We start from the raw sequence: 16836 nt of genomic DNA, 5'->3' as shown, positions 1-16836 counted from the left end.
CAGGAAGGTAACGGCGCTCCATGTAGTCATGCCGGCCACATGACCTTGGAGGTGCCTACGGACAACGCCGACTCTTCGGCTTAGAAATGGAGATGAGCACCAACCCCCAGAGTCAGACATGACTGGGCTTAACGTCAGGGGAAACCTTTACCTTTTACCTTTGTAATTAGACTGATGAGGATTGTCATGCTTTGCAGAGATTTTAAGAGTTTTAATTTAGCAAAAAAAAAAAAAAAAAACAACCCACTTCCACGCTGTCATTGGCTGTAATCTTAACCCATCCTCTGCTGCTTTCTAGTATACACTTCCCACTGGGAAATCTTTGTAATGGAAACAGCAGTCCACATTTCCAGTCTTCCTTGAGCCTTTGCTTCACCCAGACTCACCCAAAGTACCAGAGATGATGTCTATTTTTCCCATCACTCCATCGCGTTCTCCGATGCCGGCGCCATGGGTCCCATACAGCCCCACAGCATGGACCTCATCCACAAAAGTAATGGCTCCATAGCGGTGCGCCACATCACACATTTCCTCCAGGGGACAGATGGCACCTATAGCAAAAGAGAAGAGTTAGGAAGGACCCTGGCTGTTGTCTTTTGCCTGCATTCAAGGTAGGAGGAGTTGTTAATTGTCCTTTGGCTGACATTTTCAGTCCAGTGTAGTGGTTTGAGTGTTGGACTATGATTCTGGGAAACTAGGGTTTGAATCTCCACTGGGCTACAGAAACCCACTGTGTGAATTTAGACCAATCACTCTCTTGCCAAGAAAATCAAAGAAGTTTGTTGCCATAAACTGGAATGCACACAATGCAGTAGCTTTCTTGTAATGTTTTCCCCTCTTGTGGAAATCTGAAAAAGGCACTTGCTTCCTATTCCTTCTGTTCCTATCTTGAGCTATATGTACATCTCACTTGGCCCTTTCCAGGTCAAAAAGATTTCATTTGACTTTCTCCCCCCCCCCCCCCCCCCCCAATTCAATATTGACTTGAATTCTACACTGTTTTTAAGGCATCAAATTGCCTATATGTAAGCCGCCTTGAGTCCCCTCAAGGGTTGAAAAAGGCAGGGTAGAAATATAGTAAATAAATAAATAAATAAATTCATCCTTTGTGATACTGGTTAGTAGTTTCAGAATGTAATGTAACCTAAGGCTAGACATTTGCCATCTCAAGACCATTGATAGGGTTGGGTCCAGTGGAAAGAACAAAATATAGAAAGACAGAAAGAATAGCATATACCATCCATGGAGTGCACAGTCTCAAAGGCAACAATCTTTGGGAGGTCAGGTTTGGCCTTGCTCAGGAGCTCCTCCAGGTGTTGGGGGTCATTGTGACGGAAGACATATTTAGGAACCCCACTATTTCGAATCCCCTGGATCATAGAGGCGTGATTTCCAGCATCTGAGTAGATCTCACATCCTGCAAGAGAGAAAGGAGCCCACAGGTAGCATGTATTGGCTGGCTCTCTTTCCCTGGCTTTGGGGAAGGATGAGAACTTTGCCTCCCAGGCTGAACCGCTAGGTGTAAATGGCTGCATTGCTACCTGGCATAATGCGGGCCAAGGTGAAGAGAGTGGAGTCGTTCGCCACGAAGCAAGACGAGAAGAGCAGGGCAGCGTCTTTGGCGTGCAAGCTTGCCAGCTCTTGTTCCAGGTCCACATGGAACTTGCTGGTACCTGAGATGTTTCTGGTGCCCCCTGCTCCTGCTCCATATAGCTGCAGTGTCTCTCTGGGTTAGAAGAGGAAAATGATATTCTTATTCAAGAGGAAAGGCCTAATTTAACATATTATAAATCTTATGGCACACCATAAAACTACATCCCTGGCTGTATCCCTGGATGTATCCATTTAATAATGCATAGTATCTTGAGGTAGTGCATTAATAATAATAATAATAATAATAATAATAATAATAATAATAATAATACATTTTATTCATACCTTGCCACCATCTCTCATAGGGATTCAGGGTTGCAAAATAACACACAATGGTACCATAGAACACCATTGTGTATTGCATAAAATGCTATGCAACATATAAAATCAATAACACATTACATAAAACCAAACATAAAATTAATAAAAGCAACCTCTATTAAATAGACCGTAAAATAAGTCCATACAACAATTTAGCATCCTGACTTTATTCCCCTTAAGAATAGTTATAAGGCGCTAAAGTAATTGGCAATCAGTCTGACAACTATTGTCAAAAGGCCTGCTGGAAAAAAAAACACAAGTTTTTAGCTCTTTCTGAAAGTGCTGTAACGTGGGGGCTTGCCTAAGTTCCCTGAGGAGGGTGTTCCAAAGCCAGGGGGACCACCACCGAGAAGGCCCTCTCCCTCATCCCCACCAAAACAGAGGCAGGGCTGAGAGGAGGGTCTCCCTGGCAGATCTTCGAGCCCGTGCTTGTTCATAGGGCAAGATGCAGCCACAAAGATAGGCTGGACCAAACCATGTAGGGCTTTGTAGGTAATAACCTGCACTTTGAATTGGGTCTAGAAACTTATCGACAGCCAGTGGAGCTGCTTCATGGTGTGCACCTATAGCGAGCCCCAGTTAAGACCCATTAACTTTATAAAAGCCCTACTTTTATTGGAGATGAAAATGAGGACGTCTCGCCTGGGCACTACTAGAGGTCTCAGTGGCAGTCTTTTGGACCTAGATGCCTATTGCAAGAAAAAGCAAACTGAATCTACAACAGGCCTTACTGGTGTGCTGGGGCTGTAGCCGCAGCTGATAATGGAATGATGATAGGACATACTGGTAAGAATTCACACCAGAGAAAAGCAGCCTCCTTTTAAAAACTCCATCTTACTGGAGCTGTGGAAGGTAGGGATAGAATAATAATCTTAATTCTTTCTAGCATAAATTGAGAAATGTGAAGGTTCTCTTACCCCCTGGTCCTGTTATCTTATTATCTGGAGCAGGAGTGTCGAACTCATTTTTACTAAGGACCACCTTAGCATTATGGTTGTCTTCACTAAATCCATAGATGGAGAATCTATGGATACTTCAGTTTTTACCCAGTTTGAGTCCATAGATATTACTGAATGACCATTCCTATCACTTTTGATTATCTACCATGTGAACTGGGGATAATGCGAACTGCAACCCAATAGTATTTGTGGCTCTGTGGTTGGGGAAAGGTCAAAGGGCATTTTAAAGTCTGACATCATATCCGCAAGCCTTGTATCTAAATTCAAAGCCTTCTATTCTGAGTAAACAGAAGAAACTGCAACCCTCCAGAAGTGGCTGTTTCACAACTCCCATCAGCTCTAGTCATGATGTCTATAATGAGAAATACAGGAGTTGTAGTAAAGCATCTGGAGGCCACATAAAATGACATAGAGGGCCAGATTCGGCCTGTGGGCCTTGGGTTTAACACATATGATCTGGAACATCAAGCCAGTACCAAAAGAGTAACTTGACTGAGCTTCAGACCAATGCATCTTGATTTGAATATGTAGGAGGAGGGGAGACATTTGCTGGTCCAGCTCATCAACCAGCCCCGAGAATGACTCAAGGTAAATGAGACATGCTGCACCTTTTTGGATGAGGTTGAGTATGTCTGTGACAAGCACAGAATTAAGAGCCCCTGACACTCACTTGATGGCCTGCAAGACTCGAGGGTGGCGACTCATTCCCAGGTAGTCATTGCTGCACCAGACGGACACCTCTTGCGATTCAACCTGAGAGCTTGAATAGTCGTCAGCAAACGGATAGGCATCAGCTCGGCGATTCACTGTCTTGAAGACCCGGTAGGTGTGATCTTTCTTCTTTGCCTGTATCTTGGCCTCAAAGAAGGCATCATAACCAAACGTGGCATTCCCTGTGAGGAAATTATAGAGACCTGGATAACACCTGGGATGCACAACACTTAGTTTATTTGGTCCTGATGACTGACAACTGGTGGGTAGGGGAAGCGACAATGGATTTGATTACTCATAGGAAGTATCCTGGTTAATATTTAGTAGATTACCATCCTGAAAGGCACCTTTGAGCAGGCGAGGGAGCAGACATTCCATAGGTATATGTACACTCCACTTGCTTCACTGCCAATGGAACCTCTGAAGATGCTAGCCACAGATGCAGGTGAAACATCAAAAGAGAATGCTGCTGGAACATGGCCATACAGCCCAAAAAGCTCACAGCAACCCATTGTGTCTGGCCATGAAAGCTTTTGACAATACAAGGGAGTAGAGCCTGGCATATAATAGATGGAATGTGAGGCTTTGGGATTTTAGTAAGCAAGTAGTAGACTATGTTTGGCAAGTCAGGGGTTGCAAGCCAGAAGACAGGTTTGGAATAATGTTAGACAAATTAAAGTCCAGCTCAAAATACTTCTCAGTAAAATGCATGAGGGGGTTAAATATAAATCAGGAAAACAAAATTGATATACCGGTATGCATTTTATGCTGTAGTCACCTAGTGACAAATAAGTACAGTCATCCCTCTGCATGCATGGATTTAATCATCGATGGCTTGAAAATAGTCCCTTCCCCAAAGCAAACCTTGATTTTGCCAGTTTATATAAGGGGCCTCATTTTATGACACTATTGTATAACATTGTATAGCCCACCGGTGATGAAGCGGGTTAAACCAGTGAGCTGCTGAACTTGCTGACCAAAAAGTCGGCGGTTCGAATCCGGGGAGTGGGGTGAGCTCCCGCTGTTAGCCCCAGTTTCTGCCAACCTAGCAGTTCAAAAACATGCAAATGTGAGTAGATCAATAGGTACCACTCCGGCGGGAAGGTAACAGCGCTCCATGCAGTCATGCTGGCCACATGACTTTGAAGGTATCTATGGACAACGCTGGCTCTTTGGCTTAGAAATGGAGATGAGCACCAACCCCCGAGTCGGACATGACTAGACTCAATGTCAGGAGAAAACCTTTACATTTACTATGTGTTTCATTAGAGCAAGTTTGGGCAACCTGTGGTCATTTTTACAGGCCCTGAATGGTCCTGTTAAATTGCTGCATGGACAAATATTATTATAGAATAATAAATAATAATAAATAATAATAAAACTTTATTTATACCCCACCACCATCTCCCCACGGGGACTCAGGGCGGCTCACATGGGAAATAACTTCTGTTTGCTGTATAACAAGATGCCTGGAGAGCTTATATGTATCTCCAGTCTATAGAAACAAAGCACGCCCCCTCTATTAATTTGGGAGGGGGAGATGTGTGCCGGTGGAACCCCTCTAGAAGATTACGTAGACCTGCAGTGTCATCACACACACATTCACTGTGATCCTGAGAACACACAGACAAGGCAGCGGGGAGGTCTCCCCCATCCACTGACCTGGCATGTTGTCCTGAAGGAGATGTGAGACTTCACCAGAGTGACACAGCTTTTTCTTGAGGCTGGATTGCACCTCTCTAAGGAGAGAGCTCAGCACCCCTAAAAAGTAAGGGCAACATCAGTTAGAAATAGGAGAAATCAGATAAATTCTTTCCCATCCCTAGCATTGGAAGACCTTCCTTCCTTACCTGTCTTGGAAGGCCAGACATCCTCCTGGACCTCTGGTTTTGCCACTTGCACAAAGGGACTCCGGCCGCTTTGGCGCTCCGACTCTATAAAAGGGCACTGGGTGGTGGGCAGAGAGGCAGGCACTGGCTGCAGAACGGAGGCTGGGGGACATAAATAAGAGAAGAAAAGACTTAATGTCTTTCTTAAACTGGATTCAGGAAATTGCCTTATATTGAAATAAGACTTTAGCAGACCTCTATGAATTAGCCCTGGTGACAAAGTGCATTAAAGCGCTGAGCTGCAGACCGAAAGGTCCCGGGTTCAAACCCCGGGAGTGGCATGAGCGGCCGCTGTTAACTCCAGCTCCTGCCAACCTAGCAGTTCGAAAACATGCCAATGTGAGTAGATCAATAGGTACCGTTCCGGCGGGAAGGTAACGGCGCTCCATGCAGTCATGCCAGCCACATGACCTTGGAGGTGTCTACGGACAATGCCGGCTCTTTGGCTTAGAAATGGAGATGAGCACCACACCCCAGAGTCAAAGTCAGAGTCAGGCTCGGAGCCTGCATTTGTCTTCTGTCTTTGTTCTATGTTAAGGCATTGAATGTTTGCCTATATGTGTAATGTGATCCGCCCTGAGTCCCCTTCAGGGTGAGAAGGGCGGAATATAAATACTGTAAATAAATAAATAACTGGACTTAACATCAGGGGAAACCTTTACCCTTTTATGAATTACACATTTTACAAAGAAGCTCCTTTTTACATTTTTTTTACACCTGCCAAGCTCCATGCTTTATTTCCTGGCCTTCTATCTCACTGGAAAGTTTCATAGAATCAGACTCATAGAGTTGGAAGAGACTACATGGACCATCCAGGCGGGATAGAAATATCGCAAATAAATAAATGCTTCCCAACATTGAGAGGCCAGTGCCTTGATGAGGCAATGTTTTAAGGATGATTTAAGGATGAAGCATGAGGATCTCAGCAAATGGAATTAATTATATATACGTTTTTAAGGTTTTTATAATGTGTTTTAACAATGTTATTAGTGGATCTGTTTATATTGTTTTGTTTTGATGATTGCATATTGGGCATTAAATTTTGCCAATTTTTGTAAGCTGCCCTGAGTCCCCCCGGGTGAGAAGGGCGGGGTATAAATGTTGTAAATGAATAAATAAAATAAATAAACCCTGTGCCATGTAAGAAAAGTACATTCAAAGCACCTCTGACAGATAGCCATCCAGCCTCTGTTTAAAATCCTCCAAAGGAGGAGCCTCCACTAGACTCTGAGGCAACTGTTCAACTGCTGGACAGCTCTTATGGCCAGGAAGTTCTTCCTAATGTTCAGAAGGAATCTCCTTTCCTGTAATTTGAACTCATTGCTCTGAGTCCTAGTTTCCAGGGCAGCAGAAAACAAGCCTGCTCCCTCTTTCTTATGACATCTTTTCAAATATTTATACATGGCTATCATGTCTCCTCTTATTTCAGGTGAGGTCTAACCAAAGCTGAATAGGGAGGCACTATGACTTTCCTCGGCCTGGACACTATACTCCTTTTGATGCAGTCCGAAGTCCCATTAGCTTTTTTAGCTGCATCATACTGTTGGGTCATGTTCAACTTGTTGTCCATGACGACTCCAAGATCTTTTTCACATGGACTGTTGTTGAGCTGGGCATTACCCATCCAGTATCTTTGCCTTCATTTTTTCTGCCTAAGTATAGTTGAAATTCATTTTGTTATTTTGGACCCAGCTCTCTAATCTGTTGAGGTCATTTTGAATTCTGATCCTGTCCTCTGGAGTATGAGATATCCCTCCTAATTTGGTGTCATCTGCAAACTTGATGTGCCATCGTGCCTGGGGCTATAACTCTTAGCGAAAGAGGTATGGACGTGACATCTTTCCCCAGGGGATTGCTTCTTGCCCTCCTTTAGGGAAACTGGAACTCCCAAGGACCAAAACTCTTGATAACTCAAAACTGGTTTTATTGTTCACAAAAGTTTATCCCAATAAGCTGGAAGTTTCAAAGGGGCAAAGGAAAATATACATTACAGTCTTTGGTTGTCTTAAGCCCAAGGAACTCTGTAGCTGAGAAGCTTTTCCAGGTCCCTCTTTCTCAGTGGCTGTGAATGCCGGAGCAATCCTCAGCCTCAGTCCAAATGGCCTATGTTTGAAGAAACGGTCTTCCTCTGGTGCCAAATAACTGATTTGAAGGCACTTGAGACTCCTCAACGTTGTTCAGGTTGGCCCTGAACATGAAGCATTAGTCTCAAGGGTAAGAACCTCAGAATTGGTGCTGAGAGGTAACTTAATCAATAATAATAATAATAATAATAATAATAATAATAATAATAATAATAATAACTTTATTTTTATACCGCGCCTCTATCTCCCCGGAGGGGACTCAGGGCGGCTTACATGGGGCCAAGCCCAAATAAAAACAGTAGCAGTATAAAACACAGCAATAGACAACAACTTGCACAATAAAAAAAATTAAAAATTAAACATTAGCCAATAAAGAACAAGAACTAATAAAAACATGGATTAAAACTGAGAGATTGTAAAAGTAGACTGGGTAAGGTGCACCATATAAATATTGTAAACACGAGGTGACTGATAAAGTGCTGCAAATTCTGGGAAGTGCAAATTGGGATGGGAATAGACCCTGTGTCTATATCGAGTTGACAAAGGTAAAAAGTGCAAACCGGTACAAGAATGGTCACAGATACAGATTGCTTCTGGATTAGCAATCTTTATGTAAAAGCTTGAGTAAAGAGCCAGGTTTTCAAGCTCTTTCTGAATGCTACCAGGGTGGGGGCTTGCCTGATTTCCCTGGGGAGCGAGTTCCAGAGCCGGGGGGCCACCACGGAGAAGGCTCTCTCTCTCGTCCCCACCAACCGTGCTTGTGACGGAGGTGGGAGCGAGAGGAGGGCCTCCCCCGACGAACGAAGAGATCGTGCAGGTTCGTAGGGGGAGAGGCGATCACTAAGGTAGGAGGGTCCCAAATCGTTCAGGGCTTTGTAGGTGATCACGTGCACCTTGAATTGGGTCCGGAAGGTGAACGGCAGCCAGTGGAGCTCCTTAAGCAGGAGGGTTGACCGCTCCCTATAATCAAGGGCTTTTAGAGCCAAGTCTCTCTCTCACGTCCATCTGATAGAAAGCTTGATGGTAGAATGAAAAAAGGAACACTGTCCTACTCTAGGAAAAGGTGAAGCCAAAAATTGAGCTGAGGAAGCAATATAGCTGGTGCAAACAACATTGATTGACAGCTGTAAATATCCATTCAATCCAACTACATTTACAGGGTAAAAGCAAAATCAGGCATGATACAATTCAAATCTTGCAACTTACAGTTCGACATATAGATGGCGCCACTCGCACTGTCACACTTGATAAGCATGCCTTCTAAACCTTAATCTAAGTCATTAAAAAGATGTTGAACAGTACTGGGCCCAGGACCAAACCCTGTGGTACTCCACCAGTCACTTCTTTCCAGGATGAAGACGAACCATTGGTGAGCACCCTTTGGGTTCAGTTGCTTAACCAATTACAGATATCTAATCTAATATTGTCCTTTCCATCAAAGGAATAATGGGAGCTGCAGTCTAACCCAACTGCAGGAAAAGGAAGAGTCTTGCCCTTCCCTGTTGTTTCAGGCAAAAAGCAAACTATTGCAGCTTCCCTTGGCTTTTGTTAATAATGTTTACCATGTTCTGATGTCACTGGACCACACATGTCTCAATTTTCATCTGTAAAATGTTGTAAGATGTGCAATAGTGTAATTACAACAACGTTATAGCTGCTAGTCTGAACAATTTCAGCTGGAGATTTTTTTCTTCTGTTGTCTAATAATTGATCCTTTAAGAGGAGTCACCAAGGAATGTACAGTATGTGGTGACCTTCTTAGGAAAAGCATGTACTCCACCCCTAATCCATGTTCCTTCCTACATGATATCCAGATATTGCCTTCTGATCTTATTCAGGAGGATTAACTGCCATTTCAAATTGGGATCAGCCTATGAATCTCCTTTTTTAATGACAAGACTCATGCACAGTCTTAAACCAGACTGAAGATGGGGATTCACAGGAAAAAATGCTTCTTCCGCACTAGGCATTCGCCATCCAGAGTACACTAGGTGTCAGCAGAGTGTTCTTACATCCGTCCATTTTCCATTCATTTTATTTCTATGTATTCATTTGGTATAGGAAAGGATTCAGTTCTGTGAGCTGCTTATCTACAGGCTGGATTGGTATGGGCTATTCAGGGAAGATATCTGCTGGAATCCTATATGATCTGTTATATAATCCTATATGATCTGTGGAACCTGAAGGAAATCTAGATTCTCTAGCACAGAGCTTCTTAAACTTTTCCACTTAGGACCCTTTAGCTTGATAAATATGTATGTGATCATGGGCATATAAGTATATAAAATACAGGAAGTCCCCAAGTTATGAACAAGACAGGTTCTGTAGGTTTGTTCTTAAGCTGAATTTGTAAGTTGGAACAGGTACACATCTAAAGTGTAATTCCAACTGTCCATCCATCTGTCTGTCCGTCCGTCCATCTATCTTTGGATAGCATAGGGAAGGGCTAACACCCTGTCTGTGCCCTTGTTCAGAAGATTTCACCTCACTTTCTTTTCCTGTAATAATTGGATTTTGGAAAAAAAATGGCTTGTAGTAGGATCAAGGATTGGTGAGAAAGCTTCAGCAGAGACTCCTTTTCCCCATGATAACTCTTTCAGGAGTGAATTTCCCTTCCAAGGGGTAGATTTCTCTCCCATCTTGTTATCTCACCCCATTTTTAACTAAAAGTTGTTTGTAAGTCAGATGTTTGTAACCTGGGGACTTTCTGTAGTTATAAAAATTAAACATTTACTGATAACAAATCAGTATTTGCAAGGCATGCTAAACAGGATGATTTCCTTTTTTATGAAGTACAACTGAAGCATCTTCTGTAGAGTCCACCATACACATTGCATAACAGATTAATGTAAATGTTTAAAACAGCCAGTAGGTGACATTCAGAATTTTTTTTCATGACCCCACCATTGAACTAAAGTGGTCGGGACCCACAGCTCTAGGCATTTGTAGGTCCTCCAGAGCAATTCTGTGGTCAGTTCAGGTGGAAGTTGACCATAGAGTAATGCTGGAGAACCTAGTGATTCCTAGGGAGGAATTCACAGTTTTTTAATTCACAGTTTTCCCACTTTCCCACTTGACCATACTGAGAATGGCATTTATAGCCTTTTTAGAGAAGAGCCAAAAACCCATTTGAGTAGAATCTTCTCAAGTGGTATAAACCAAATGTAATTATGCAAAGCAATTGGCTTCAATTATTAGACTGAATAACTTGTCTCTGAACTGTTTGGAAACAGAGAATATGTTAGTGCATAAAAATAGCAGTTCTTCAGAAGTGCTTTTCAGTGCCCAAAAATATATCTACTCTCTCATAAAACAACTTGTTCTATATTATGTATGCAAGAGACAGAATGAAGTAGGCTTCGGTAAAAGTAACATATTTGGTTTACTAACAACCTTCATATGTACAGCATACAGAGGTACACAATTTATCGGTCAGTTACAGATATGTTTGAGATGGTTTCTGTGTGCCATCCGGTCAAAACATCTCTTTTAGAATAAACAGCAGGCAAGTGTTTGCATGTCTGCGATCTGAGCAGACCCAAAATCTACAGAAGTCTGATAGAGTCTATGCTCGTCTCAGAGCGGATCACATGGTCTGAAGCCCCTCCCACAATTTCTCAGGAAAAACATAGAGCAAGGAAAGAAAGCTGCATACAGAACATACAAACAATAAGTAAGTAACAGGATTATAGATAAACAAATTACTAGAGGAGACTTTAAGAAGGTTGTAATTTCCAACACATACATACAGTGTGTATGGTGTTGAAAGAGCCCACCTCACCTGTACATGTTCCCCCTCACAACACCCAGATCCCTTGTCTCTCCAATCCTTCAGCTGGCTTACCAGTGTCCCCAGGAGTCTCCTTTCCGTGCTGTAGGTTGGCAACAGACTGGGAAAAACTGTGGGTCATAAAGACGGGGCAGCGCTGAGCACTGCAGACCAACAAGGGACGCAGTTTGTGCAGGACGGTGGCTGGATCTCGGGTGAAGAACGGGCATCGATGTAGGAGAGAGGCCATGGTACCAAAAATTGCTGCTGTTTGGAGGGAAATTAAAACAGAAGTGAGGAGGCATCATGATGGCTGAGATTGTCTGCTGGCTTGTGTTCCCTCATCAAGACGTTGAATGATTTCAGGTCTTTTCAAAGGCTACTCACTAGTCCAGGGTTCCTTAAACTTTGTAAGCTAAGGATTTTGTAAGCATGGTCTTTCAGACTGTTGGAGGACCAGACTATAGTTTGAAAAAAACATGAACAAATTTCTATGCACACTGTACATATCTTATTCATAGTGCAAAAAAGTGAATATTTAAAATGAAGAACAATTTCAACCAACATAAACTCAATGGGAATTGTGAGCCTGCTTTTGCCTGATGAGATAGTCAAGTTAATTAGGATGGTTGTTGTTGTGTGCCTTCAAGTCATCATTATCATTATCATTACCGTATTTACTCGAGTCTAATGCACCATCATATCTAATGCGCACCTCAGTTTTCGAAACCCTGAAACCCAAAAAAGTATTTACCATATTATGTGAATCTAATGTGCACCCTAATTTTGGGAAGGTAATTTAGTAAAAAAAAAAAGGTGAGCATTAGATTCGAATACATACGGGATATTTATATCCCACTTTTTCTCTGCACAAAGGAGACTTATGTTCCTGTATTAATAGTATAACATTGGTACAGTCGTCATTGTCCTATATTAATAGTACAACCTTAATACTAAGTACCTAGCTAGTCAATATTAGCTCATATTTAGTTCTGCATATAAAAGTTTATAATTGTGTAGAACAGTTGCATGTAGTGGTTTGAATGACTAGAGACCAGGGTTCGGATCCCTGCTCAGCCATGGGAACGCACTGATTGACCTTGGGAAAGTTTACACTTTCTCAGCCTCAGAGGAAGGCAATGGCAAACTTCCTCTGAACAAATTTTGGCAAGAAACCCCTGTGATAGGTTCGCCTTAGAATCACCAAGTCTTAAATGACTTTAAGGCACACAACAGCAGCAGCTCAAACAAAACAGAAGATGATGTGGTTATGCCGTTTGCTTTACAATATACTGATGATGTCGAAATGTAATATGTTTCAAGATGCCCATTAGGACAAAGGCTTAGAATGAATCCTGGGGTCAAGGGAAAGTATCAATCACAACCAGAAGCATGCGTTTTTTCAATGTCACTTCAAAAGAAACACCATGGAGGAATTATTGGAAAGAAAAGTCCAAGAGTTTGTTTCCAAGTGGATATGTTATTTCAAAGGGCTATGCTAATAATTTCTTGTTTTCTATGAGGACTGAGTGAGAAGAAACAACTATATGTCCTTTGAAAACTGGAAACCCACTGGGGCCAACCTGCTTCAATTTTGCTTTTAGAAATTGTTGCACTAGAACAACACAGAAAGCATGTTATATATTTCAGACATTAGTGATTTTGGGTGAGTTACACTCTCTCAGTGTTAGAAGCAGGGCTGTAGCCACGGGGTAGTGGTGGTGGTGGTTTAGAGGTTCAACCCCCCCCCCCCCAAATTTTCAGTTTTTAAAAAAATCCCTGGCTTACTCATTAATTTTAACTGGTTAACCCAAATCCCCATGAGTGTCCATTGAAGTTTATCGATGGAGCCTGATTTTTAAATTATTTTGCGTTATGGAACTACTCTTCATGATTTGCAAAAAAAAAACTTTCACCCCCCCCCCATTTTTTTTCTGGCTACGGCCCTGCTTAGAAGGATGCAATGACAAACTTATTCTGAACAAAATGTTCCAATAAAACTGTGATATGGGCCTTCTGTTTCCCATAGGTCAGAAATGACTTGAAGGATGAAATGAGCAGTTGAAAGAATCACTTCTCTTCCCCTTTTCTGGTTATGGCATTTGTTTTGTATTGTGTGTCCATTATCAGCTGGATTGGAGCAGAGTGTTCCAAGCAGTGCCAGTCACAAGATTCTGAACAATGAATTATCCTTCTTTGGCCTCTTAACAGATGTTGTTATTGTCACAAGAAGTTGTGGGAAACCATGGCACAACCAAGTGAGATAACACAAGCTGAGTGAGATAACTGCTTCAGTGGCATCTGCTTGGAGGCTGGAGCAAGAGTCTCCTGGCTCTTCTTTTAGAGTTTCATAGCTGTTTGCCTTTCTCAGCTGATAAACCAGAATGTAGGCATTGCTTGCCTCTTTCCCTAATCCTTCTTACTGTCTTTGGGGGGCTTGGAATGATCAATCCTTGACCCCCTATTTCTTACCCATGCTGGAAGGCCATCTGTCGGGGGTGCTTTGAATGCGATTTTCCTGCTTCTTGGACTGGATGGCCCACGAGGTCTCTTCCAACTTTATGATTCTATGAGGACCAGGCTGTAGCACAGCTGGTTAGCAACCCGCTGCAATAAATCACTACTGGTTATGAGTTCGAGCCAGCCCAATAGTCCATTAATAGTCTAGTTTGCTGTTGACCTATGCAGCTGAAAGACAGTTGCATCTGTTGAGTAGGAAATGCAGGTACTGCTTTATGCGGAGAGGCTAATTTAAGCAATTTACGATGCCGGCCCGTTTATGTTGGATGTGAGACTCTACTGTACTTTGGTTCATACAAAGTGCTTATATTGTCTATATAAAGGCTATATGATATATGCAGAGGCAAAGCTACATAGGCAATATAGTAGAGTCTCACTTATCCAAGCTAAATGGGCCGGCAGAAGCTTGGATAAGCGAATATCTTGGATAATAAGGCGGGAGCATGACCTTGGAGGTGTCTACGGACAACGCCGGCTCTTTGGCTTAGAAATGGAGATGAGCACCAACCCCCAGAGCTGGACACGAGTAGACTTAATGTCAGGGGAAACCTTTACCTAGGTCTGTATGTAGGACTGGAACTCTAGGATACCAGAGTTCGAATTCCCACTCAGTTCTGCAAGCTCTTGAGTGATTTTAGCAAGGCACACTCTCTCAGTATCAGCGAAAGGCAATGGCACCAATACCTTCTGTACAATATCGTCAAGAGAACCATATGATGAGGCCACCATATAATGGAGTCGACTTGTCCGCACACAACAATAACAATGCTATACTTATACATAAGTTTGGCTTATAAATCTAGCAAACCAACAAAAAACCAAGTTGCTTCTTGTTTTCACCAGTGAGTCAGACCACAAAAAGGCTTTCTCACCTACTCAAAAATAGATATGTTTGTTTCTTGTCTGCATTTAAAGTCGCCTTAAATGTCTAGTTTCCTTTCCAAACAATTCTAAAACGAGAGTAGTCTTTAATTAACATGAAGCTATGACCCTCCCTTGTACCTCCCAGGCTGGCAAGTGGAACTTTGAGACATGTTATTGAGAGCAATCTTTGCCTCAAAAAAAAGTATAGTCGATATATGGCCTACATAGTCTAAAGCAGGGGTGTGAAACTCATTTTCATTGAGTTTCATGTTGGCCTTATAGTTGCCTTCAAAGGGCCATTGAATCCATAGACAGAGAATCTGTGGATAAAAATGATCAACTATATATAGTGGCCAGTGCTCTTTAATATTTAGTCAGTTTGGGTCCCCATATGTTATTGAATGACAACTCCCATCATTTTTTATTATCTGCCATGTGGACTGGGGATGGTGGGAATTGCAATCAAATAACACTTTTGGTTCTGATGTTGCAGAAAGGTTAAAGGACATTTTGAAGTCAGGCATCATATCCACAAGCCTTATGTCCGAATTCAAAACCTACCATCCTGACGAAACAGAACAAATAGCAGCCTTCCAGATGTTAGTGCATAACAACTCCCATCAGCTCTAGTCATGAAGTTTAATGATGAGGAATGCAGGAGTTACAGTCCAGTATCTTGAAGGGCCACATGCAATGATAGGGCTGGTTGGATTCAGCCACGGGCCTTGTGTTTGACACTGCCTGCCTTGTCGTGGAATAAAGGCCCCAGATCCTGCATACGTGTAGATGCTAAGCAGGTCCAACTCTGGTTAGTACATGGATGGGACAGCGCAAACAAATCCCAGGTGCTGTAAGCTGTATTTCAGAGGCAGGATTTCGCAAAACCACCTCTGAGTACTGCTTGCCCAAGAAAACCCTATTGAACTGATGGAGCCGTCATAAGTTGAGAAGCGACTTGAAGGCACATACACACATAGAACAGAGTTCAAAAGATAGCAACTTAGAGCTAATAATAATAATAATAATAATAATAATAATATTTTTTTCGTGTCAGGAGCAACCGAAGTTGCTTCTGGAGTGAGAGAATTGGCCGTCTGCAAGGACGTTGCCCAGGGGACGCCCGGATGTTTTTTGATGTTTACCATCCTTGTGGGTGGCTTCGCTCATGTCCCCGCATGGAGCTGGAGCTGAAAGAGGGAGCTCATCCACGCTCTCCCTGGGTGGGATTCAAATCTGGCAGCTTTCAGGTCAGCAACCCAACTTTCAAGTCACAAGGCTTTTATCCCCTAGGCCAGGGGTCCCCAAACTAAGGCCCGGGGGCCGGATGCGGCCCTCCAAGGTAATTTACCTGCCCCCCGCCCTCATTTATAATATAATATTTTTATATCAGTTTTAATAATATAATATATTGTATATACATGTAATATTGATAAGAATATTATCATTTTATACAATATAATACGAGCAATAATACCATATAATAATATTAATTATATGTTATATATTACATATAATATTACAGTATAGTGGTATAGTTCAATATAGTATAATGCTAATATTGTGCTATGCTAATAATATAATATATTGTATGTACATACAGCTGCTCTGAGTTCCCTTCGGGGTGAGAAGGGCGGGATATAAATGTAGTAAATAAATGTAGTGAATGAATAAATAAATAATTTTGGACTTAGGCTCGCCCAAAGTCTGAAATGACTTGAAGGCGCACAACAACAACAATCCTAATTAACCTGACTATCTCATTGGCCAGAAGCAGGCCCACACTTCCTATTGAAATCCTGATAGGTTTATGTTGGTTAAAATTATTTTCATTTTTAAATATTGTATTGTTCTTTCATTGTTATTGTTGTTTTGCACTTCAAATAAGACAAGTGCAGTGTGCATAGGAATTTGTTTGGTTTTTTTTCTCCAAATGATAATTCGGCCCCTCAACAGTCTGAAGGATTGTGGACCGTCCCTTTGCTTTAAAAGTTTGAGGACCCCTGCCCTAGGCCATCGGAGGCTCCATAATAATAATAATAATAATAATAATAATAATAATAATAACA

General features: G+C 42.2%; 2 protein-coding genes across 4 annotated transcripts in view; one reads left to right on the top strand and one right to left on the bottom strand.

Annotated features, from left to right (window-relative positions):
• Nucleotides 1-16836, top strand: part of apex2 (apurinic/apyrimidinic endodeoxyribonuclease 2) — a 116471-nt gene that overhangs the window by 19489 nt on the left and 80146 nt on the right. The window lies entirely within an intron of this gene.
• alas2 (5'-aminolevulinate synthase 2) overlaps nt 1-16836 on the bottom strand; it is a 31750-nt gene that overhangs the window by 3594 nt on the left and 11320 nt on the right. For 2 of the 3 annotated variants that reach the window (XM_003215740.4, XM_008122742.3), the window contains 7 exons: nt 11462-11653; nt 5495-5635; nt 5307-5405; nt 3604-3826; nt 1542-1726; nt 1238-1417; nt 387-551 (listed from right to left, as the gene is read on the bottom strand). In XM_003215740.4, coding sequence (XP_003215788.3) covers nt 387-551; nt 1238-1417; nt 1542-1726; nt 3604-3826; nt 5307-5405; nt 5495-5635; nt 11462-11636 — 1168 coding nt within the window. In that variant the 5' untranslated portion in view covers nt 11637-11653. Of the gene's footprint in view, nt 1-386; nt 552-1237; nt 1418-1541; nt 1727-3603; nt 3827-5306; nt 5406-5494; nt 5636-11461; nt 11654-13858; nt 13881-16836 lie in introns of those variants that run through there. The other variant, XM_062971186.1, reaches the window with a different exon arrangement.

The sequence above is a fragment of the Anolis carolinensis genome, chromosome 2 (assembly GCF_035594765.1).
Source record: "Anolis carolinensis isolate JA03-04 chromosome 2, rAnoCar3.1.pri, whole genome shotgun sequence".
Lineage (NCBI taxonomy): Eukaryota > Metazoa > Chordata > Lepidosauria > Squamata > Dactyloidae > Anolis > Anolis carolinensis.
This window is presented reverse-complemented; position numbering and strand designations above follow the sequence as displayed.